Source organism: Ananas comosus, linkage group 14 (assembly GCF_001540865.1).
Source record: "Ananas comosus cultivar F153 linkage group 14, ASM154086v1, whole genome shotgun sequence".
Classification (NCBI taxonomy): Eukaryota; Viridiplantae; Streptophyta; class Magnoliopsida; order Poales; family Bromeliaceae; genus Ananas; species Ananas comosus.
In genome coordinates this window covers 1849492-1871252 of record NC_033634.1, presented here as the reverse complement: position 1 = coordinate 1871252, position 21761 = coordinate 1849492, and the positions used below count along the sequence as shown (strand labels likewise).

General features: G+C 35.1%; 4 protein-coding genes across 9 annotated transcripts; 1 reads left to right on the top strand and 3 right to left on the bottom strand.

Annotated features, from left to right (window-relative positions):
- LOC109720558 (tetraspanin-8-like) lies at positions 5390–7919 on the top strand. Its single transcript, XM_020247764.1, has 2 exons — positions 5390–5996; positions 7356–7919. The coding sequence occupies exons 1-2, from the start codon at positions 5496–5498 to the stop codon at positions 7662–7664; spliced, it is 810 nt and encodes a 269-aa protein (XP_020103353.1). The 5' UTR covers positions 5390–5495; the 3' UTR covers positions 7665–7919.
- Positions 8982–10708, bottom strand: LOC109720559 (transcription factor IBH1-like). 2 transcript variants are annotated; one of them, XM_020247766.1, is made up of 2 exons: positions 9756–10708; positions 8982–9433 (listed from the first exon to the last, which is right to left on the bottom strand). In XM_020247766.1, the coding sequence occupies exons 1-2, from the start codon at positions 10322–10324 to the stop codon at positions 9391–9393; spliced, it is 612 nt and encodes a 203-aa protein (XP_020103355.1). In that variant the 5' UTR covers positions 10325–10708; the 3' UTR covers positions 8982–9390. The 2 variants fall into 2 exon arrangements, with proteins under 2 accessions (XP_020103355.1, XP_020103354.1); XM_020247765.1 differs by having other exon boundaries at positions 8982–9445; positions 9756–10670.
- Positions 11848–14542, bottom strand: LOC109720557. Of its 2 annotated transcripts, none has more exons than XM_020247762.1 (6): positions 14332–14542; positions 14069–14264; positions 13209–13364; positions 12677–12772; positions 12429–12549; positions 11848–12224 (listed from the first exon to the last, which is right to left on the bottom strand). In XM_020247762.1, exons 1-6 carry the CDS (start codon positions 14514–14516, stop codon positions 12064–12066), a joined length of 915 nt encoding a protein of 304 aa, XP_020103351.1. In that variant the 5' UTR covers positions 14517–14542; the 3' UTR covers positions 11848–12063. The 2 variants fall into 2 exon arrangements, with proteins under 2 accessions (XP_020103351.1, XP_020103352.1); XM_020247763.1 differs by having other exon boundaries at positions 14090–14264; positions 14332–14541.
- On the bottom strand, positions 15409–19130 carry LOC109720432 (probable inactive tRNA-specific adenosine deaminase-like protein 3). Of its 4 annotated transcripts, none has more exons than XM_020247541.1 (9): positions 19024–19130; positions 18882–18933; positions 18670–18740; positions 18076–18197; positions 17610–17692; positions 17278–17380; positions 16341–16826; positions 16039–16151; positions 15409–15733 (listed from the first exon to the last, which is right to left on the bottom strand). In XM_020247541.1, exons 1-9 carry the CDS (start codon positions 19082–19084, stop codon positions 15517–15519), a joined length of 1308 nt encoding a protein of 435 aa, XP_020103130.1. In that variant the 5' UTR covers positions 19085–19130; the 3' UTR covers positions 15409–15516. The 4 variants fall into 4 exon arrangements, 3 of the variants coding, with proteins under 3 accessions (XP_020103130.1, XP_020103131.1, XP_020103132.1); XM_020247542.1 differs by having other exon boundaries at positions 18882–18924; positions 19024–19108; XR_002218920.1 differs by having other exon boundaries at positions 15593–15733; positions 16039–16146; positions 19024–19128.

Below are 21761 nucleotides of genomic sequence, written 5' to 3'. Positions count from 1 at the left end.
CAAATATGTCATTGTCATTAGAAAAATTTAGTTAACTATAGTTAAAGACTTAATCCTAGTTAGTTAATGAGATGAATTGACATTTTTACTCCTATTTAATTAACCGTTGAGATTTTTGAAAGGACATATTTGTGATAGCAAAAAAATTATTTTATTTATAAAGTAGATAATATTTTAACGATAATAAATCATGGAGACATATTTGAAAATATTAGAAATTTTGTAGCGACAATATATAAAAGTTGAACTTGATAGGGATATATTTATAATTTGCTACGTTTGCAGGAATCTATATGAAATTAACCCAATTAATTTAACACCTCCATATACCAGTATACCACTTAGATTTTTCAATAAATTAAATGGCTATATATATATATATATATATATATATATAATATATTATATTTGAAAACTAAATTTCATAATTTTTAACAGTATTTGTATTAGGAATACTCGAGCACTAAATAGGATATATAATTGCTGCGTCAATTATAATGAATCAACTCTTAACCACGTTGTTTAATGCTCTAAACCCAAAAAAACATGCTTATTAGTAAAAATATATATTATAATTAATTAATCTTTTTTGAGAGTATAATTGGTTTAGCTTTTTGATTGCTCGCGGTTTATATTTATTTATGAAACATGGAATCACGTTTTGTTTGCATTGTTATTGCCGTGGCCCGTGATTTCAGTGGCGTACGGTAAAAATAAATATTTTACTAAAACAATAAGAAATAAGAGCCAAATAAATAAATAAATATAATTTAAAATAAATCATATTATTTCTTTTAAATTTTAAAGTAATCTATATCTTTCTAAACTTGTACACCTTATAAAAATACCTTTCAAATAATTATTTTTAAAATTATATTCTCTCTGTTCTTCTCTTATCATTCTTTAATCAGTCACCTTAGCTTTTAATCTAATTTGCTGAAGAAAATAACACAATTGATAGAAGCATCTCTATCAAATTATGTTTATTTTTTTTTTCCATTTAATTTCAAATTACTCTAAATCGAGAAGAGAATATTCTGCGAGAATATAATTTTTCTGCTCTAATAGAAATTGAATTTAATTTCGAGTAATTGGCGTGCTTGGAAAGAAAAAAAAAAAGAGAAAAAGTAGAGAAAGAAGAGAGATAACTAAAAAAACTTAACGAAAATTGATAAACATTTAATTAGAACGGTACAAATTAATTAAAAATTTAGAGAGATACATGATTTTTTTTTTTGAGAAATAAATACCAAACTACCTGATTCATTCATTAAGGAGAAATGAGCTAAGCGATACAGGGGGAAGCAGCTGGGGCCTCCGGAGAAAAGAAAAGAAAACAGAAGGAAAGATTAAGATAGCAAGAACATTAAGAGGAGAACAGGAAAAAGAAAAATGAAACACGAAATTTGGATCAAAGGTGCTCGGACCACTCGCACAACAAAGCTACATGAGTTATTTTTAAATTTAGAATGATACACATATATTTAATCCCAAAAAGTAATTTTTTAAATACATTATAAATAATTATCTTAATAAATAAGATATTTTTTTAAAAAAATTTGAACCTGAAATTGCTTAGCCAGAAGTTGTTTGACTTGGACTGAGCAAAAGGCCTAGACGCCAAAAATGCGAATATATGTTTTTTTTTTTTTTTTTTTTTTGTTTATCAAGTCAGGTTCGGTTCATGTTTGATTAGATCAGGCCTAGCCCGTTAAGATCAGCAAACTAATTAGAGGGGAGATAAAGAAAGTAGGGATGTCAACGGGTCGGATTCGGAGCGGATTTTTAAAAATCCAAACCCGAACCCGACTCCGAACCCGAATCCCGAACTCGACGGATTTTAAAAATCCATATTCAAACCCGAACCCGAAATAATTATTTCTCTTTTCAATATTTCAAAATATATTATATTAAATTTAAAATTTTAAAATACAAATTCAAATATAACATTAAATTTTTATATACATATTATATATAATGTAAAACAAATTCAGATTCGAATCGGATTCGGGCCCGATTCGGGTTCAAATCAAGTACAGTCAAAATTCATATATGTATTCATATCCATCGGAATTTTATTTTTGATATCCATATTCGAAACTATAATCATTTAGCATCGAATAAATTTGCTCCGTTCGGATTCGGATTCGGATTCGAATTTGGATAAAATTTCGAATATCCTTACCCATTGACATCCCTAAAAGAAAGAATATGCTCTGAATATTTCAGTATTTTGCATCACTTTTTTTTCTTTCAAAATTTTATTTCAACATCACAAGTATAATGCTGATGTGAAGTGTACAATAAGATAATGCACACCCTCACATGAGTGTGCAATGTCCCTTTCCTTAATTTTAATGCATTTATGCTCTTATCAAGAATTGAGAGTGATCTTTTCTCTTTTTTTTTTCCCTTTTTTTATATATATATATTATGGGTACTCAGAATGTTCAAAAATACACCATGGATCCAATAAATAGTGTAATCTTCAATATTTGGCCCAAGAAGGCCCAGATATTAAATTAGACCAGGCCCATTTGGTCCATTGGAGGCCCACAAACCTACAGTAATATCATGCAAAACACGAAATATATTCAGATTTAAGTGTCTGCGTAGCTCAGCTTTTGCTTTTTCTTTCAGCTGGAACTATCTCCGATCGATAGAGCATTTGGCGTACATAAGAGTGTCGAAACTCTACTTTGAAAGATAGCTGAAAATGAGATTTTAAGCTCCGAAGATAAGATACAGAGCCCTGAAGAGTAAAAGCTTTTATAAACCTTTTAATTTTGTTGTAGAGAGAAAATTTGTCGAGCACCAGATGTGCAAGCAAATAGCTCTATGTAGCCTTTACGTTTAGTTTATCTAAATCAAACAAATTAAAAGATTAGATTGTAAAATAATTGTTTATTTTCAAACCTGAGCTAATTGTCTCTAGATGAACCAAATTTCAAACAATTTTTTTAAAAAGATCCAAAATTGAGCACCCGCTGCAGCAAATCAACACCCTCTTTGGAGGCTTCCGATACAAATTAAGAAGATTCCTCGCTCATTACATCAAGAATTAGTGCAAATGAAAATCGGAATTTTCCACATTACTTCGTAGCATTGCTTCGAATGCAAAAAAAAAAGAAAAAAATAGTGTAGAAAAAAGGTTTAAGGAACTAATTTGTACGATATTACATTCCCACGGTATTTATTTATTAAAACTCAAGCGCTCAGTGCGTCTACAAAAGTTATATTATTTATTAAAACAAGTAAAGTTTTATCAAAATAAAAATCTAAAATTCTGATAAAAAGCGGAAAACAAATTAAGAAAATGCTGTGATTCATTGGACATAAAAAAACTAAAATAAATGAGATTAGGTGGGATGGGCCCAAAGTTGGAAACAAACGATTGCTTAAAAGTTTAGGTGTGACAATTATTTAGTACATATATACTATAGTGTGAATTGCTAACCAAGTCAAAAATTTCCCCATATGTTTCTCATTTTTCTAATTAAACATTGGAAACAGAGTAAGATCAAAACGAAGGAATAGAGAAACTACACATAGCGTTTGGAGAGATTTTTTAAATTATTTTTTTAATTAGCAAGGAACGAATTTGTCAACAACCAAATTTTAAAAATATATTTCTGAATCATTTTAATTTTTACCATATTAGCCTTTGGGATATAATATTTTATAAAAAACAAAATTTTAAACTCTCAGGCGCCATTTAACGAGTCGTTTAATACCTAATCGATTTTAATATGTTTCATATGTATTGTTACGAATAACTTTTTAAATTTGAATTTTAGGTCCTGTATCCATCCTTTAACTTGAAGCAAACCATTTGAATAAATTGAAACTAAATATACATCTCATTATTAATTTATTCCTAGTTTGAACTCGTCAAATTTTGTATGAAAAAAAAAAAAAAAATTAAGGCAAGGTCAACAAAAAGTAGAATATAGAGGAGATGTAACGTATGGAACTAAAGTCCTTCGCCTTTAATAGCATTTATTATAGCTTAGTCAAATAAATTGTATACGTAACGTCCAAAATATAATAAATATATAGCTCATAATATTTAATTTTTGAGGGTTAAGCTCATATTATGAGTCTTTGAGAGCATTTAATACATAACAATTTAAGTGAACCAAATGGATACATTTTAATTAAGTTGTCCCTTAAAAATAATATCCATTTACTTCATCACATAAAAAAATAGTGTTCATATTGCGCTATCTATTATTTTTTGCAAAAAATGATTCGATGAGCGTAAAATATATAATGATCGAAAATATTTTGTGATCATGTAATGTGTATAAAAAATTTATATATTTTACTTATCTGATTAAATATATAATAAAGAAGGGTAATTTTTTTTTAAAAAAAATGGTCGGTAAGATATTATTGTAATTTAGTGATTTTTTAAGGGAGACTTTTTTTCACCAAAAAATAATGTGGAAAAAAAAGCAAAAAAAAGAAAATGCAAACAACATTTTTTAGCCAAAAACAGAGTTAGTAGTAATCGCGTGCGCGCACAGAGACGCGCACGATCCACCGTCCAAGGACCCACTGATTATGCTGATTGGACGGCTGAGATAGCCTAGCGACGTGTCCGCATGCGTCGCTATCCGGAGATTATTTATTTATTCGCCCCCAAAAATATTTCGAAGTTCAAATGGTGAAAACGTATGGGGCCCCCTCAACTATAAAGAATTTTGAAATCGCCGTCTCAACATTTTTTTTTTGAATTAAGACTTCTTCAACTTCTAATTCTTTTCTTAACTTCTTAAAAAATTTATTAAATCTAATAAAAAAATGAATAAATATGAAAAAATCTCTAATATTTTATAAAATTTTTTAATTTGAAAAATAATTAAAAGTTACAAAAGTCTCCACAAAAAAAAAACATAAAAGTTGAGGACTCTATTTCTAAATATCATATAGTTGAGGTGGCCTCCATGCATTTTTACCAAACTTAAACGGAGTCAACGCTTCAACGGTCACGAGCTCGTGTCCCGACACTCGAGCGTTTTGACAATTTTGCCCCTCATACTTCATCTCCATAGGAAAGAATCATGGGTAAAAAATATATTTTTGTTTAAATTCAGTGAATAAATTAAAAAATATTTAACCAGGTATATTAGTTTTAAAATTTTATAATTCTTAATATCATTTGTCTAATATTTAATAAATTTTTTTTTTTGACACTCCGTGTACGTTCGTGCCTCTTAAATTACTTGGACTAAAATACCCTCTCGTCTCCAGCGCTATACGGCGTAATTTGAAGCGTATATACGCTCCCGTCGCATACGCCGTATAAGATACTAGATTTTTAAATTACAAAACCGTATATCTTTTCGTTTCCCTCCTGTATATATACATTTCGATCTCCTTCTCCATTAACTACTCCCTCTCCCTCTCCCTCCCCCTCTAGGGTTTCCTCTCGCTCTCCTTCTCTTGGGTTTCTCTCTCTCTCTCTCTCTAGGGTTTTCTCTGTTGCGACGATGCCGCGCGCGAGCGGAGCCGTGCTTGGGGCGCTGAACGTGGCGACGCTGCTACTGTCGATCCCGATCATCGGGGCTGGGATATGGCTGAGTCACCGCGGGTCCACGGATTGCGAGCGGTTCCTACAGCGCCCGGTGATCGCTCTCGGGGTCTTCATCCTCCTCGTCTCCATCGCCGGGATCGCCGGGGCATGCTGCCGCAACAACTGCCTCCTCTGGATCTACCTCCTCGTCATGTTCGTGCTCATCCTCCTCCTCTTCTGCTTCACCGTGTTCGCCTTCGTCGTTACCAACAAGGGCGCGGGGTCGGTCGTCTCCGGGAGAGGGTACAAGGAGTATCGGCTCGGCGACTACTCGCATTGGCTCCAGCGGAGGGTGGATAATGACAACAACTGGAGAAGGATCAGGAGCTGTCTCCAGGACGGGAAGGTGTGCCAGAGCCTGCAGGAGAAGAACCAGACGCTCAACGACTTCATCAACAGCAATCTCTCGCCAATTCAGGTAGAATTTGCTCGATTTCATTTGCATTTGGTTCGATTTCATTCATTTCTCGTTGAAAAAATTGTTTTTTGGTATTGGGTTTTTGTTTTTTGGCGAAACTTTTACTTGGTTNGTAAGGGGAACACAGAGTAGAAGCCAATTTGGACACCCACCTCTCATTCCCCTTCTTCTTTTTTTTTTCTTTTTTTTTTTTTTTTTTTTTGGGGCGAAATTTTTAGGGTTTTTGTGTTCGTCTTATACAATCTTCAGGTAATTTCGTTTTATGGGTCGGCGAAAAATCTTTTTTTTTTCTTTTTTGAATTTGGTTTTTGTTTATTTGGTGAAATTTTTAGGGTTTTTCCTAACTTTGTTGCCTATTGAGTTTGTTTGGTTAGATCGATTATCGAAAAATCCGAATTGTGTAGTTGGGTTTTTGTTGTTCCAGAGAGAATTTAGCGGATTGTTTAATATCTAATTCTTCTGCATATGGCCTCATTCAGATGATATCTGGTTAATAAATTCACTTTAAATGCATCTAAAGTAAATATTTTTATAGAGATGTTTGAGGATTTAAAGATGTAGATGGATTTGTTCATATTACTTGAACCCTTTCTCTTGTCTTTCTCAACCACATAAATGCTTCTTCTGACCTGCAGATTTCTGTAGCTTTGACAATGTCAAAGAGTCAGGTGATCTTATTGTCACTATTGCATCAATAATTTTATATATTATTCAGGATATCTAGATTGGTTAGGACACCTTTGGCATTGTTAGGATAGAAATTATATACATTTAATCATTTAATAATTTTTTTTTTAAAAAAATTTGTTTTGAACTGTAGAGAATCTGCTTTAATTGCATCCACTAGGAGTTATAAAATAGTGTATTTGTAGCTTAATTTAATCATCCATCTACTTGGGCCCTTCTTCTAATACTAATTAAGATATGATTGCTTCTCTTCTTTGTTTGCTTTGTTGATAGCATGTTGGCCTTTCTTTAATATCACAAAAGTTGACTTCTATCTATATTTGTATTCTTTATGCATTTCCATGGGCGCAAATCCATTTGTATTAAAATTTTAAATTACAGGGATAATTGCAAATTTTTCATCAGAGACCTGGTCTAAACCAAAACAACTCTTTGTAAGTGGTTTAAATATTCGATAGAAATCATGTTTTAGCTTTGCTAATATCAAATGTATTTGCCCTCAAACTAATTCAAATCATTTTTCATATGTGATCTCAGATACAAATTACATTGATTATTTGGCAAACTATCATCATTCACATCAATTAAATACCACATCTCTTCATATCACTTCATTCATACTTTCTATACCTTAGCTTTCTAATTTCTTTTTTATCTTAAATTTTGATATAGTCCGGGTGCTGTAAACCTCCCACTGCATGCAACTTCACCTATGCGAGCGAGACGGTTTGGGTCAAACCAGCCGGCTTTAATTCTTCCGATGACCCTGACTGCAATACGTGGTCGAACGATCAAAGCATGCTCTGCTACGACTGCCAATCCTGCAAGGCGGGCGTGCTTGCGAACCTCAAGCATGACTGGAAGAAGATCGCCATCGTGAACATTGTCTTCCTTGTCTTCCTCATCGTAGTCTACTCCTTCGGTTGCCACACATTCAGGACCAACCGGAGGGACAACTCGTACCCAGGATACAAATATTAATAGGTTCGGCCTATGCATTTTGGGTTTCATTTTATGCCTTTCATTTCACTTGCTTGTTTTCGTGGTTCATCGATGTATATCCTTGGTGTGCTCAACTTGTTTAGCTTAGGATACACCTTTGGTTGCTGATATGATATCCATGGCTTTATCATGTTATATACCTTTTTGGTATTACTTAGTACATGGTTTGGTTGCTTTTTAATTTCTATAGTTTGTGAAGGCTCCTAGTTTAGTATTACTTGGTATTGTGTTTTATTGTGATGCCCATTTATAATTTCTGAGTTCTCTTTATGATGTAAATTCTTATTTTATAGCATTTTGATAACTATCTAGTTAAGGAGTTGGTGAGGTGGCAATGGAGTGTTTTGGATCATTTATAGAGGATTTGGTGGAGTTAGGTATGTGGGTTTGACACTAATAACAAATTGTCCTCTTTAATTACTTGCCTAAATTTTCCAATCCATATTCCCTTTTGCCAAAAGGAGTACATGTTTGTATTATCTTTTTTCAATGGTACTTAGGAACAAATACATAGTCAGAAACTTATTCCCAAATTTTCAAAAGATTGCCAAATATATGTGACTATGCTAAGCAATACTATTTTGTGTCACCACCTAATTTTTCCTCATAAAGTTTTATACATAATTGAAAGGATATTTTTTTTCCTTCGTATTTAGGTATATGCTAGGTATTACTATGCTTAATGGTAATCCATCTTACTCTTGATGAAATTGTGATCTTAACAAATGGAAAAGAAATTCTCTTTTTTTTTTAATGGAAATTTGTGAAACCCACCATGATCCATGATATCCATAAAACTTAAAAGGCACAAATAGGTTGGGCTGGGTTGTTGGGCCAGGGGACTAACCCCAACTAGAACGAGACTCGGATCATCGTTTCTAGCTGATTGGATCGGGCATTATCGATTTAGTATTCTTTTAGATTTTGTGAATTTTATAACTCAGAAGTTGTTTGGGCTGCGGCCGCGAAGTTGTTTGGATTAGGAATGGTTTTATGCAGTATTTAGTATATATTCACTCATAAGTGATACGAATGTTTTTTTACCCCCTCTTTTATTATAAAACTGAGATGAAGGTTTCAATACAATGAAACATGCAATGTATTGGTGATGAGTACATAACACAGCTTGATTAGTGATGAGTACATAACTCAGCTTGATTGGTGATGAGTACATAACACAGCTTGATTGGTAAAGTCACATGCTATGCTATGAGTGTGTTAGTGAGTAAAAAAAGTGCTTTTGTTAAGCCATTAAGTAAGTAATAACCCTAGAGATTTGAGGCTAAAGCAAGAAACTAAGTATGAAATCCATAGGGGCTAACTCCATACACTGCTTAGAGACAATTTTTACATATGCTAACCTCAACCACTGTCCAAGTATACAACATAGTCCGGTTCGACCTGGTTCCGGTTTTTGATCAGTTGGTTGGGCCAAATCTGTTCGCTTAAACTTAGGTTGACTTCGATCCGATCCGAACTCGAAACAATTACGCCTATATGCATCACTCTTTGATATTTTCATTTTCTCAGAACAGGTCCAGTAGAACTAGTTTTTCCTTGCTCAATGTAGTAGATGAATGAAAAGAGAGTAGGATTACAAACTTTACTTTCCGTCGAATCTTTCGCGAAAGTTATGATGCTACAAGAACAAAATAACCCAAAATTTTCGCCACATCCTAATCCCAGCATCTTTCCCAAACCATCACTAGGAGCCCTCTCTTTGTTTCAACTGGTCCTTTGAGCTTGCTCTATGTGTTATGCTTGCACAAGGAAAGAGATTAAGAGAGAACATCATATACCAAAAAATATATATAAAAAAGAGTGAAATGTATGGATAGTCCCTATTTTTTATCCTAATAAAGCGACTTAGTCCTTAGTAATCTATTTTATCCTTTGATTAAAACTTTTAAAAGCTAAGACAAGAACATAATATATATGCAAGTTTATAGACTAAACTATTTAATTGAAAAGTATAGAGAGCCAAGTAGAAATATTAGGATCACACAGGGACTGCTCATAGATTTTTACCCTTCAAAGTGTATACAAGGAGCTAAGGAAAACAAAAAGTACCTGCTATTTGAGTTTGATTCTTCAGTGGCCTTCAAAAGACTCCTCATTAGCTCAACTTGTGCTTGGAGAGAGGTGACATAATCCAGAGCCTCATTTAACAAAGAGAACCCATTAAGCACTTCCCCCCCTGGTATAATCTTCTTTAACATCTTGGTCCTCCTCTTCACCATGCTTTTGGCCACAACACTTGCATGCAAAACTTTTTCCCTCCTTGCAGTGGAACACATTCTATGTGACCTTCTCAGTATCTTTTTACTCCTTTGAATCCTGCAACAATGTTGGTTATTTACTCTAACCAACCTCTCATGCATCTCCCCGAGCATGCTCTTTAGGAGAGCACCATTGTTTTGATGCTTCGCGGAGAGGTCGGCGACGAGGGCTCGAGCCCACTTCGCGCGGCGGCCTCTCGCGCAGGCCATGGCGACGTCCGCCGCGAGCTTTACGGCGCGCTTTCGGGCCTCGAAGCTCATGTTGTTGGATGAGGAGGCAGCTGCATTGAGGCCCTGGAGCATGCTCCTGAGAAAAGCTTGCTTGAATGTGGTGGTGCTGAGGCTTGGAGCTAATTGCATTGTTGTGTGTGGAGTTGTGATATGGAATGCAATAACTAGGAATTTGCCCACAAACCAAAAAAAAAAAAAAGAAAAGAAAAGAAAAAGGATTCCTCTTCTTGTATTGGAGTGGTGGTGGAAAAGTGGCTTCTTGGGAAGTAGTAATATAGTGGGTGTGGGTGCTTCTTAAAAGCATGGCATGTGGACTTATTGCAACTTAGGACACAATACTTTGTCCACTTCTCATTTTCACCCTACATTTTTCTTTTTCTCTAACAAGAATTTTTATGGTATTTGTCTACTAAACATGCAAGTAGAATGAGTTATCAGGAAACTGATTATAAGGGGTAAAAAGTATTCTGGCTGAAAAGGTTTTTTTTGGTCTGTTTGATTTCTTGGAATAATAGTTTTTCAGGATTTTTTTTTTTCAAATGTCATGAAAAAGTAGTGTTTTTATTTTCTGAATTCTTATATGAAAAATAAATTTTTTTATGAAAAACCTTTTTTAGCATAAAACAACTTTCCACGTCATGGGCTTGCGAAGAGTCTCTTGATATGTTAAAATAATCTTTGGATTGAGAATTATGCTTTTCTGAGCAAATTGCATGAGGAATTTAAGGGAATGAAGTGTAAATTAGAATGTCTATTTATTTATTATGTAATTGAAGTGTAAATTAGTATTGCATTATTTATATATGTAATTTATAGATTTGCACTTAAAAAAGAACCCACTAGAAAGAGGACAATGGAGACTCAATTAGAATTTTTTTTAAAATAAAATAAAATGAACCCCTTTTTGGCTCTTGTCAAAGGAGACATACCACATGCAAGCACATGGTGCGCAAGACCAACATAGGCCACAATAATACTACATATAAAGAGTCCAAGTTTTAGGCATACAATATATTAGTTTCCCCTCATAAAAGTATACATTTTATTGAAGTACCATATAATGGAACTTGCTATGTACTAAGATGAACCCATTTATAAGATGATACATGTAATCAAAGAGAGAATAGGCATGCTAATACTGGTTCTTGTTTAACAACTAATGACGGGTTTAAAGGGATGTGAACTAATAATGATACTTGCTCTTGCCTTTCTTTTATGGGTGAGGTAGTTGGGATTGAAGGGGAATTTAATTTATGCTCCTCTTTTTTTTTTTTTTTTTTTCTTATATTTCTTTTTTTTCCCCCTCCCTCATAATTGGGGAGGTGGGGAAAGAGAATTGGAAGGACCTGGAAAAGTGCTTATGGGTGTAAGAGAGCAAAAGCTTTTGCTTCAAACATTGGTGGCTTTGAGGAGAGAAAAATGGTTACTTCACATGGTATCCACATGGGGGCTTCAAATATGTTGAAGAGCACCACATGACTTGGTTGCTTTATCATGGTCTCAAGTACACATGCATGCCCTTGGATTCTGCATTTCTTTTTCTTTCCCTTTTAACATGAGAGAGAGAGAGAGGGTATTATCAATAGCTCTAAGATCTTTGTGCAGTAGACTCGTTTTGGATGATAGGACATTCAGATCAACGATCGACAACATTGAAGCAACTGAGTCTATAAATTGAATATTTACAGCTTACAAATGATACACCTGTAAGCTGAAACAGCATATACTTTGTTAACAAGAATTACAACAATTACAACATTAATCACAAAAGAAAGGTGTGGCAGCTGAGCTTTGAGATCAGATTTTACACATTGCGAGGAATCAAGTTAAAAAAAAAATGGAAATGAAGATTTATTTAACTCACAAGCCTATTTTTGCAGATCAGCCCAAAGAAGAAACCGTCGGGGCCGACCTAGAAACCTAGCCTGCCAAGCAGGTTCCTCGTTTTCGTAAACAAAACCGCTCTTCTCGTATAGCTTCTGGGCCGCTTCGTTGTCGACAGCAACATGGACGTATAAATCGGTAATACCTGGAAATTCGTTTACACATTTTGAAGATGAGTTTCGATTTGATAGCAACCTGCGTATAATACCAGCATGACAACTTCCTATAACCTGAGTATAATATCAGAATAAGTCTTGTCGAAGTTCTACATGATGTCAAACAATTGGGTAGCATGAATTAAACTTACAAAGTTATAGTACAAGTAGAAAAAAAATTAAAAAATAATTACCCCATTCACGAGCGACTTTCTTAGACTTAGCAACTAATGCATAGCCCAAGCCATGTCTCTGGAGCTCCTTGGCAACACATACGTTGCTTAGGTATGCCCTTGTGAGGTTGGATCCACTAACCTGTTAATGTCGATTAACGTCACATAGTTTTGAAAATTGAAACTAACATTCCGAAGAAGGAAATGCACAAAAAAACATGTTTCTGTAGTTTTACACCATAGTAATAGAGTGAAAAATGTAAACGTACCTCAGGTCTCTTCCCGGTCAATTCATCCGCCAGCCGGAGACACTGATTAAGATCTAAAGACCCGACCACGACTCTCCCTTCTCCATTCTCAGAGAACTGCAGATATAACAGTCCTTAATTTACAAAATTTAACAGAGTGATGGAATGTAAGATAACAGTTAACGCCAGATGCCATTGAGGCTTAAATGAAGGATCGAAGAATTGATAGTTCGAAGTTCTAAAGCAACTGTCGAAGGAAAACGAACAACGAATAGCTAAGCATTGTAAGAATCGAAAAGGCAAGCTGTAAGGCAACAGCCGAATCTGCTTATTCATAAAGACAACACATTTTGAAAAAGCATGACATCCTGGAAAACCTGAACTATGTAGAAATTGTCTTGTCTTGTATATGATTAAGTATGACCTAGTCAATCTAATGCTAAAAAAATAACAAGAGTAATACCAAATATTTGCAAGCATATCAAACCCAAATAGCACAAGCTCTTAACATTGGAAAGATCTCGAATATATATTAGTGAATAATTCCATGTACCTTACATACGGAACACAGCTCATTTGCTGAGGCCAAGGATGGTGATAATGGAAGTGTGGCATTTATACAAGAAACTCTTTTAAATCCTATTCTTTTCCCAGAAATCCGATCCTTCAATGCTTCAAACTCCCGCTCCGCTAGATACTTTCTGTGATCCTAGCAAAACTTGACAACAAATGGGTACCATAAATGAATAATAGATACGACGGCAACCGTTGGTGATTCAAGAGTTACAGCAAAGTAAAAGAACAAGTCATTCTTTTGTGGGTTAAGAACTTCAAAATTCTGAAGGGAAAACACAAAGCAACAACTACAAACAGTGAAAGCGCGGTTATGCGGCCCCATAACGACACATTCGCCAAATTGTCTTATGCCATATGAGAAAGTATTCATCTGGACATATTTTACATAGATACCCGCGCAAAAGTTCATATTTCACATATATACCCGTGTTTGCTAATTGCGCATACGCCCATTAAATTTCAGGTTTTTACATAAATACTCCCTACAAAACTAGATATCTTACTTCTATTTCCCTGCAAATTTTGAAATTGCATATATGCCCTTCAAAATTTCATCTTCTTTTGGAAAAATACCACTATTTTAGATATGATATGGATACCATCCAATACAGGGAGGGCCAGTTGGCCTTGAATAGGATATAAATCAAAATTCAGATTTTGCATGAATAATAATGAAAAAAAAACGTGCTTTTCAAATGATATTCACAAGGGAATGTACACAAGTAGATAAATTTATTGGAAACATACGTGATACTAAGCTAATGTAGGAAGTAAAAATGCATCAGTGGATCATGAATGAAGCAGATTTAAAACTAAGTAATTCCAAAGGATCCGTACTCGGATTGCGACCGGGCTCACCTCGACCCCGCACGATTCGTTGAACTCGTAGAAGGTGCGGATGCGGAGGCGCACCGCGGCCCACAGCTCCTCCTCCGTCACGAACTCCCTTATGGCGACCGACCCCGCGTCGAGTGCGGGGGCGAAACCCTCGGTCTCGCAGAGGCGCGATGCGGCGCGGACGAAGCGGGGGCGGGGGCGGGGGCAGCAACACCAGCACCATCTCGAAGAGGAGGAGGAGGACGGGGCGGGGGCGGGGGCGGCGGAGGACGGAGGAGGAGGAGGAGGAGGAGAGGGAAAGGATCCGTTTGAGGGAGCTAGAGGAAGGAGACCTAGGGTTAGGGTTAGGGTTTGAGGGGATTCGGATCGGGAGGAGGGAGAAGGGGTCGGAGCAGAGGCGTACGAACGGGGTTGTAGCGGATGGGGTTGGGAAGGGATGAAGCGCCATCGCCTCCGCTTGGATGTGTTGCTTCCACCGTTCCACGGGTACTACAAATAAAATAGTATCCGAACAAATAATAATTGCATGCACCGGGTGTACGAGTACACACTACACTCTTTTAGATAACTATTATAAATGCTGCAACCTATATTAAATATATTCCATATTTAGAAAATCATGATTTTTTCTTAATCATTGATTATCGAGATTACTTGATGTCGCCAATTAAATAATAGTTTGATAGTACGGATACACCAGGTGCAGCAAATTTTAGATAATCTCGACGATTGAATATAGTAGATTCGTTTTTTATATAATATATAACTGAGCCTTATATAATTATTATTATATAATATAATGAGTCGATTAGACCTTCTATAATTTTATCGAAAAAAACAAAAATATATCTCTATATTATTAATCGGGAAAACTTCAAAAACTCCCCGTGGTTTCGTAGTTTCTCATTTTGACCCCTGTGGTTTAAAATGTATCAAATTGTCTCCTGTGGTTTCGTTTTTATCTTTTCGGTAGTTTTTTCGTTAATATTTTATTAAATTATATACAAAAAACTTCAGATACCCATCTAGATTTATCAAATATTCACTTTAGTACCCTTTAATTTTAACTTTATCACTGATTTAAGAAAAAAAAAAAATGAAATTGATAAGAAAAAGAGCAAAGAAAAACCACAGGGGGACAAATTGATACATTTTAAACCACAGGAGGGCAAAGTGAGAAACTACGAAACCACAGCGGGGATTTTTGAAGTTTTCCCTAATTTTTTACAACTTCACTCCATCTATTAGCATTGGATTGCCCTCAACATCAAACAGGTCCTCAATCATTTGCAGCTTTTTTCATATTCAATATTCAATTATCAAATAAAGAAGAAACATACTCTCAGTAAAATAAGCAATTAGTCATTAAGGAACATCTAAATAGTTATACACATTAGAGAGATGAATTATAATTGAAAAGAATACAACCCAAGAGTAATTTTGGGTGCTCACATTTGTTGTTGTGGTGAGGAGTTATTACATGGTTCATTAAAGCATAACTCATGAAGAGCATTTTCAGGTATCAAAATCCTGTAAACTGAGTAATGGTGATTCAAGCTTTTCTCTCCATGTAGTCTGTGGACACTGTCCAATGCGCCGCCATTCGGATTCGGGGAGGCGTAGAAGACGCGCCGGATCCTTTGGTGAACAAGCGCCATGGCACACCTTCATTTCAACAAATATAAATATTAAAAAAAATACAAATTGAGACAAAATGCAAGTGGAAAATGTGTAGCTACAAATAGGGATGCTGCTTAAGAGTAAGCAAAACATTTGCAGAAAGAGAACAAAGAAGATACTCCAACTACATCAAAAATTGTGAGAGATCCAACTACTGCATTTGTTTGTAACTATGAGAAGTTTCAAAATAGGAAAAAATACAACATAGAGACTAAACGGAACATCATGGACCTGCATTGTGGAGACTAGGAGTTGTGCATACATATTCAAAGAGATAATGGGGAACTTACATTGTACATGGCTCCCAAACAAGGTAGATATCAAAGCCAGTGCATAGATAAGGCCGCATTGCTTCAGAGGAAGAATCACTGCTACAAGCTTCCTCTCCCAACCTGCCCCTATCCTAAAATGAAATTGAAATGAAGTAAATAGATGCCATATCCATTTTATAAAATAAAAGGCAATCAAATTTAATTAGAGTTCAGTTGATGATTACTAGAATCAATGCATTACATTTGTTTCGTAAATATCTGCTCGAGTTATGAATAATGAAATGAATACATTATTACAAAAGTGAAGGGGGTAGTCTTACTTCTAACTTGTCTGTCTTCAGTCGTTTTGCTGGACCATTATTAGAATCATTCTCCAAACCACCATTTAAGTCTCTGTTATTCACCAAAGAACCTAAGTTAGGAAATAGCTTCCTATCCCTTGCTGCAGCATTTTCAATCGCAACTAGAGTAGCATGCTTCAAGGGATGCCACGAAAAGTTGCTCCCACAGTTCACCAATTTTTGATCGTATGGCCTCTGTTCAATCCAACCTCGAGGATTAAGACAAGCAACTCCCTTCAATGAATGAGTGCAAGGAGAAAGCCAGTTCCTTGGAGGGCAAAGCGCTTCTTGTTTTGCTAACCCATTTTCCTCAGCCATCGAAGAAGCCGAATGTGCTTCTCCAGCAACAGTTAGATGATTTGAGCAGATTTTAAGCAAGGATGTAGGAGGTAGGCCAGTTTGATCAGTAGCCTTGGCTATAATTTCACTACTCGATGAGTCAACTATAACAGCAGCATTTACAACCTGAGACACACACCAAAATAAATAAAAAAACCCAGCTGAACACACAACATATATATATATATATATATATATATATATATATATATATATGCATTCATATTTGAGGGCACAAGGGAAGCTCATTGGTGTTGTCCTTCAATTCAACAAACATGTTCAAGTATCATTCATTCATGAATGTGAGTGACAATTCTCTCATTCTTAGTACTGGTTTTTGATGGAATGGGCTTCCAGTCAAATGCAAAAATTTTAAGGTTGAAAAGTGGACTCACCAAGGAGTTCCGGGACAATTCATTGCAAGGGCTATTGATTGTAATTTACCCCCAAAAAATGCATAAGAAAATCAGCACTCTAATGTTCGTATAGTTTGGAAATAAAACAAGAATCTGATGACTGATCGACAGTACTTATATTGGTGAGTGTAAAAGAAGTAAGAACCATTACATAAACATGCCTTATCACTAGGATTGCTCAACCTTGTCAGTTGAATAGCAATCTTCATGTAATTGCAGATAGATTGTGAATCCTCCACACTAAATCCAGAAACTCTATCTAGACTGTTACATGAGAGTAAATCAAGGACCATTAGACAAATATTAAATGGCTGCTCAAAATATGATGATAATAACAATGAATTAGGGAATTGAACATCTAACTTCTGTAAACAGAAAAGACTAACTAATTTAGCAGCAAGATGAAGGATCTATAATACATCAAAGATGTTATATATAAATGTAGTTTTATAATAGATCAAAGCTAATATATACATAAATGGTGAAGTCATACTTGTTTGGTGGATGGTATGATGTTGGCCAAAGCTTGCATTGTTCTTCCCATTCTTCTTTTGACATAGCAGCATACTTGGCAACCTGGAAGCAATTTCTAGCATGACAAATTGTAATAATTTGCAAATTTAAATCCAATTGACCTTGGATAAAAGACTAATATAAACAAGATTCACCGACTACCAAAAACTGTAGTCAGATCATTGCAATAAAATGATCTTTTCTGTCCTTCAGTAACCAGGTAAGTAATTCCAGAAGTCAGATCTTTAATATACATAGGTATGTTAAAGGTGTTCCATACATATTTTAATAGTTTTAGATCATGACCAAAGGTATAGATCCCCAAGTACAATCCTAGTTATTGATAGGAATAAAGTTCCTTTCGTGCTGGTCCAGTTTTAACTCCAAAAGATTATATTAAAGAAAAAAACTAAAGAAAAGCTAAAGAAGAAAGAAGGATTGCTTACTTTCACAGTGAAAGGTCTTAATTGATAGGTGTTAACAACCTCAAGTACATCACTCGGTACGACCTCCAAAACATTTTCATTTTCTCGGGAAATACATAAGATAACCGATAACTCAACTTTCCCTGTAAAATGAGTCAACGAATGCCAAAGCATGAGTGGGGTACTTAATTGACTAAATTGCATCCACATAGATCCGTAAGAAGTAGAAGATTCATTGACTTTGTTATTCCCAATAGCTAATCACTAAATAAGGTTAAACTAAATTTGTACATACATATATGATATATCAACAAGATTGAGCCTATAAAATTGCAGCCTTAATACCATGACAAGAGTGAACCAGCCATATGAATTTCTAAAAGAAGTTAGATGTATCAAAAAAAGTGAATCCTCTTTCACCAGTCAATCCTATTTTGAACTAAGTGCTCCTCTAAACAGCTTGCAGATTGATCCATGCCAGCACCATGGCCGATGCTATGGCATGGAAAACTTCGATAGAAGTTATACCACTGAACTAGCAGAAAAAAGGCAACAAGAGTATTTGTAAACAAAAAGCACTAACCAACTATATATATTTTCTCTAGAGTACCTCACCTTCGGAGTTAATCCTCCGCACTCGCTTCACATGGCGAAGATCCTCGAGCGGGCATATCTGATTCAACTGCCTAATTAACAAAAAGAAAAAAAATAACTCAGTACCCATCACAAAAGAACCCATGAAAAGAAAATGCCAACAATCAGTGCGCCCAACCACAACACATTAGCAAATTAAAAAGCAACAAAAGAAATAGAAAGCAGGCTTTCACCTCACAAGTGTATTGGCAAGTTTTGGCTCGATTGTTGCAGCTACTGCATTGACTACAAGAAGTAACTTAATCAAATAAAACACCCTAATAAAGAACTACAATAAAGGATCAAAAAATTAGAGGAGGGAGAAGGAAGAAATACCTGTAGAGTGTTCGAGGGAGGAAGGAGGCTTCCCGGGTATGTGAAGGATCTCCCAAGACATTACATTTATTTTGGTTATGCTCTCAAACAAGGAACTTTTGTCTACTACAGTACATTTCAAAAACAAAATATTTCAACTTCAGAAACTCCCCAAAAAGAATTTTAATAACTAGAAAAATATTTAGAAGGTTGAACAAAAGAAACAATAGAGCGCTTATGGTTAGAGGAAGTGAGTCATAATAAGAGAGAGATATAAAGAGAGTTAACCAAATAAAGGAAAAAAGAAAGGAAAGCATACAGATCATGATGATCCACTTAGGACTTTTTTGGCCCATCTTTTGCTTCTGGTTTCAGCTGCAACCACTTCTACTAATCTTATAAAGTGTTTGCCAATCGAAAAAGTCGGGAACTTCTACTTAACGGAAAAGCAGAACTGTGCTTTAAAGGTCCAAAAGCAAAAGGTCTGGGATTGTAAGGTTTAGTTTGGTAATATGGTGGCTACAAGTATCATTTTTATACTACAGAAAGTTCAAAAAATCTAAAAGCGCTTACAATATTTCCTCCTCTAATCCTTTAAAATTATGGTTGCAACCATCACTAGAGAAGCATGTAAACACATGCTTATGCTTCTTCAGTGGTGATTACGACTGCAATTTTAAAGTATAAAAAAGGAAATTTAATGTGCTTTTGAAATGTTTAGTTCTTCTATAATATAAAAATAGTGATTTTAGCCGTCACATTACCAAATTTAGCCTAAATCTGCTGTACAGAGAAGCTGTTTAGTGGAATTAAATAAAGTGCGTCTCCTAATAGCACTACCAAAACAACACCTCATCATTGTTTGGCCTTACCTTATTTTTGAGATACAATCACCTCTACAGAGTACTTCGACAACAAAAAGTTATGAAAAGTACGAAACTTCTGCTGCGACGGAGAGTAGAAAAAAAGATAATATTTTTAAGCCCCAAAGCAGAAGCTCCAATTCCAAGCCTTTGATTTTGCTACGAAGAGAAGCTATTGGGAGATTTCGCTTCTCCTAACAGCACTACTCAAACACAACTCTTCATCGAAAACAGGTCTAAGATTAATTGGAGATTTAAACAAAAAAATAGAAGATGTATTTGCTATACTACGAGATCTAAATCCACGCAATTCACCGCGCAACAGTTTTAGAATCGCTGGTAATAATTGTAGCACAAGAGTAGGTGTCTTAGAGAGAGAGAGAGAGAGAGAGAGAGAGAGAGAGAGAGACTACCTCTTCCTCAAGTTTCCGGCGGCGGCGGCGGCGGCGGCGGCGGAGGTGGTGGTGGTGGCGCGCGCGCGCGCGAGAGAGAGAGAGAGAGAGAGAGAGCGAAAGCAGGGTTTGGAGTCGAACCGTAGGAGACGGGCGATCTACCGTTCGATCACTGAGATTTCAATCTCCACCGTCCTTTAAGGAAGGGCGGTGATCTATTTGAATGATGGGTATGGACGGTGGAGATGGCTCAAAAATTCTCCGCATAGCGGGTACGGGCGCGAGCTTATACTGACCCGTTTCATTAAACAATCTTCTGTTTTGAGTTAGTTTTCGCAGAAGTCCCTAGTTTGTCAAATAATTTTAAGACAGTTCCTAACCTTAAGAATTTTCTTAAATTTAAGTTTTTTTTCTTTTATAAAAATTCATGAGTAGCAATTTTACTGAATCGAGTTTTAATAATTAAACAAAAGTTTAGATTGTTCTCTTATACAAACCCTATAATTTTCCAACAATATGATGTTTGGAAAATATATATATGTATATATATAGAGAGAGAAAAAGAAAGTTCACTTACGATAGTATCGAACTATTTGTACTATCGAGTTTTCTGCCGTTAGATTTATCTTTTAATTTTTTTCAGCCGTTAGATTATACTATTCAACAAACCACCCACTCAACCCTATAAATATTATTATTCTAATTGAGAATCATTATTATTCTAAGGATATATTCTTTCATCGATAGTATATAGTAATATAATTTTATATATATACTCACCGTAGCTAATGGGCAAATTTGTTACTCCTTGATCTCATTTGCGTTGTGGGGCCCTGTAGGCCATTGTGGACCCCACACGGCCGTTCCAAGTCGTTGCGCGCCACGGAAATTTGACTTAGTAAACCACATTAGATTTCTTCGTCATTATTATTATTTAATTATTATAGAAAAAAGTACTATTCAACCTTCCTTTTTATATATATATATATATATATATATATATATGTTAGGATTTGGTTAGATTTGTAGCTAGTTAAATCCTATTTAGATAAAAATTAATATTTAAATCTGTTTAAGATAAATTAAGATTTAAATATTAATTAGAGGATAAACCTAACTCGATTAGGATTAATATTTAAATAAATCTATTAGAGATTGATTAAGATAGATTTAGATATTAATTAAAGTTTGAATCCTAAATATATTAGGATTGTGGTATGTTTTAAGTTGAGCATTATAAATAGGCATTGTGGCTATCTTTTTTTGAATAGTACGGCTGGAACCATTGGGGTGTCGTACCAGAGAGAGAAAAAGAGAGAGAGAGTTATTTTAGTGCACACGCGGAGAGGTCTTCTTTGTGGGTTTATAGAAGACGAGAGAAGGGTAAAAGAGATTCAAGAAAGAGGGCTCGGGTTGTAGCTACTCTGTGCAGAAGAGGAGTCAGGTGTAATCTTCTCTTATTTAATGAATCTTATTTTACCTGCATATTTTTCTCTTTTATGAT

Coding starts and splice junctions, on each gene's coding strand:
- LOC109720559 (XM_020247765.1), bottom strand. CDS start 10,324: ATGCAATTAGCTCCAAGCCTCAGCACCACCACATTCAAGCAAGCTTTT. Junction 9,446..9,755: donor GAATCAAACTCAAATAGCAG/GTACTTTTTGTT, acceptor TCCTTGTGCAAG/CATAACACATAGAGCAAGCT.
- LOC109720558 (XM_020247764.1), top strand. CDS start 5,496: ATGCCGCGCGCGAGCGGAGCCGTGCTTGGGGCGCTGAACGTGGCGACG. Junction 5,997..7,355: donor GCAATCTCTCGCCAATTCAG/GTAGAATTTGCT, acceptor ATTTTGATATAG/TCCGGGTGCTGTAAACCTCC.
- LOC109720432 (XM_020247541.1), bottom strand. CDS start 19,084: ATGTCTTGGGAGATCCTTCACATACCCGGGAAGCCTCCTTCCTCCCTC. Junction 18,198..18,669: donor GCGGAGGATTAACTCCGAAG/GTGAGGTACTCT, acceptor CTCATTTTACAG/GGAAAGTTGAGTTATCGGTT. Junction 16,827..17,277: donor TGAGCAATCCTAGTGATAAG/GCATGTTTATGT, acceptor TGTGTGTCTCAG/GTTGTAAATGCTGCTGTTAT.
- LOC109720557 (XM_020247762.1), bottom strand. CDS start 14,516: ATGGCGCTTCATCCCTTCCCAACCCCATCCGCTACAACCCCGTTCGTA. Junction 14,265..14,331: donor TCCTCCTCCTCCGTCCTCCG/CCGCCCCCGCCC, acceptor CTGCCCCCGCCC/CCGCCCCCGCTTCGTCCGCG. Junction 13,365..14,068: donor TGAGCCCGGTCGCAATCCGA/GTACGGATCCTT, acceptor AAGTTTTGCTAG/GATCACAGAAAGTATCTAGC.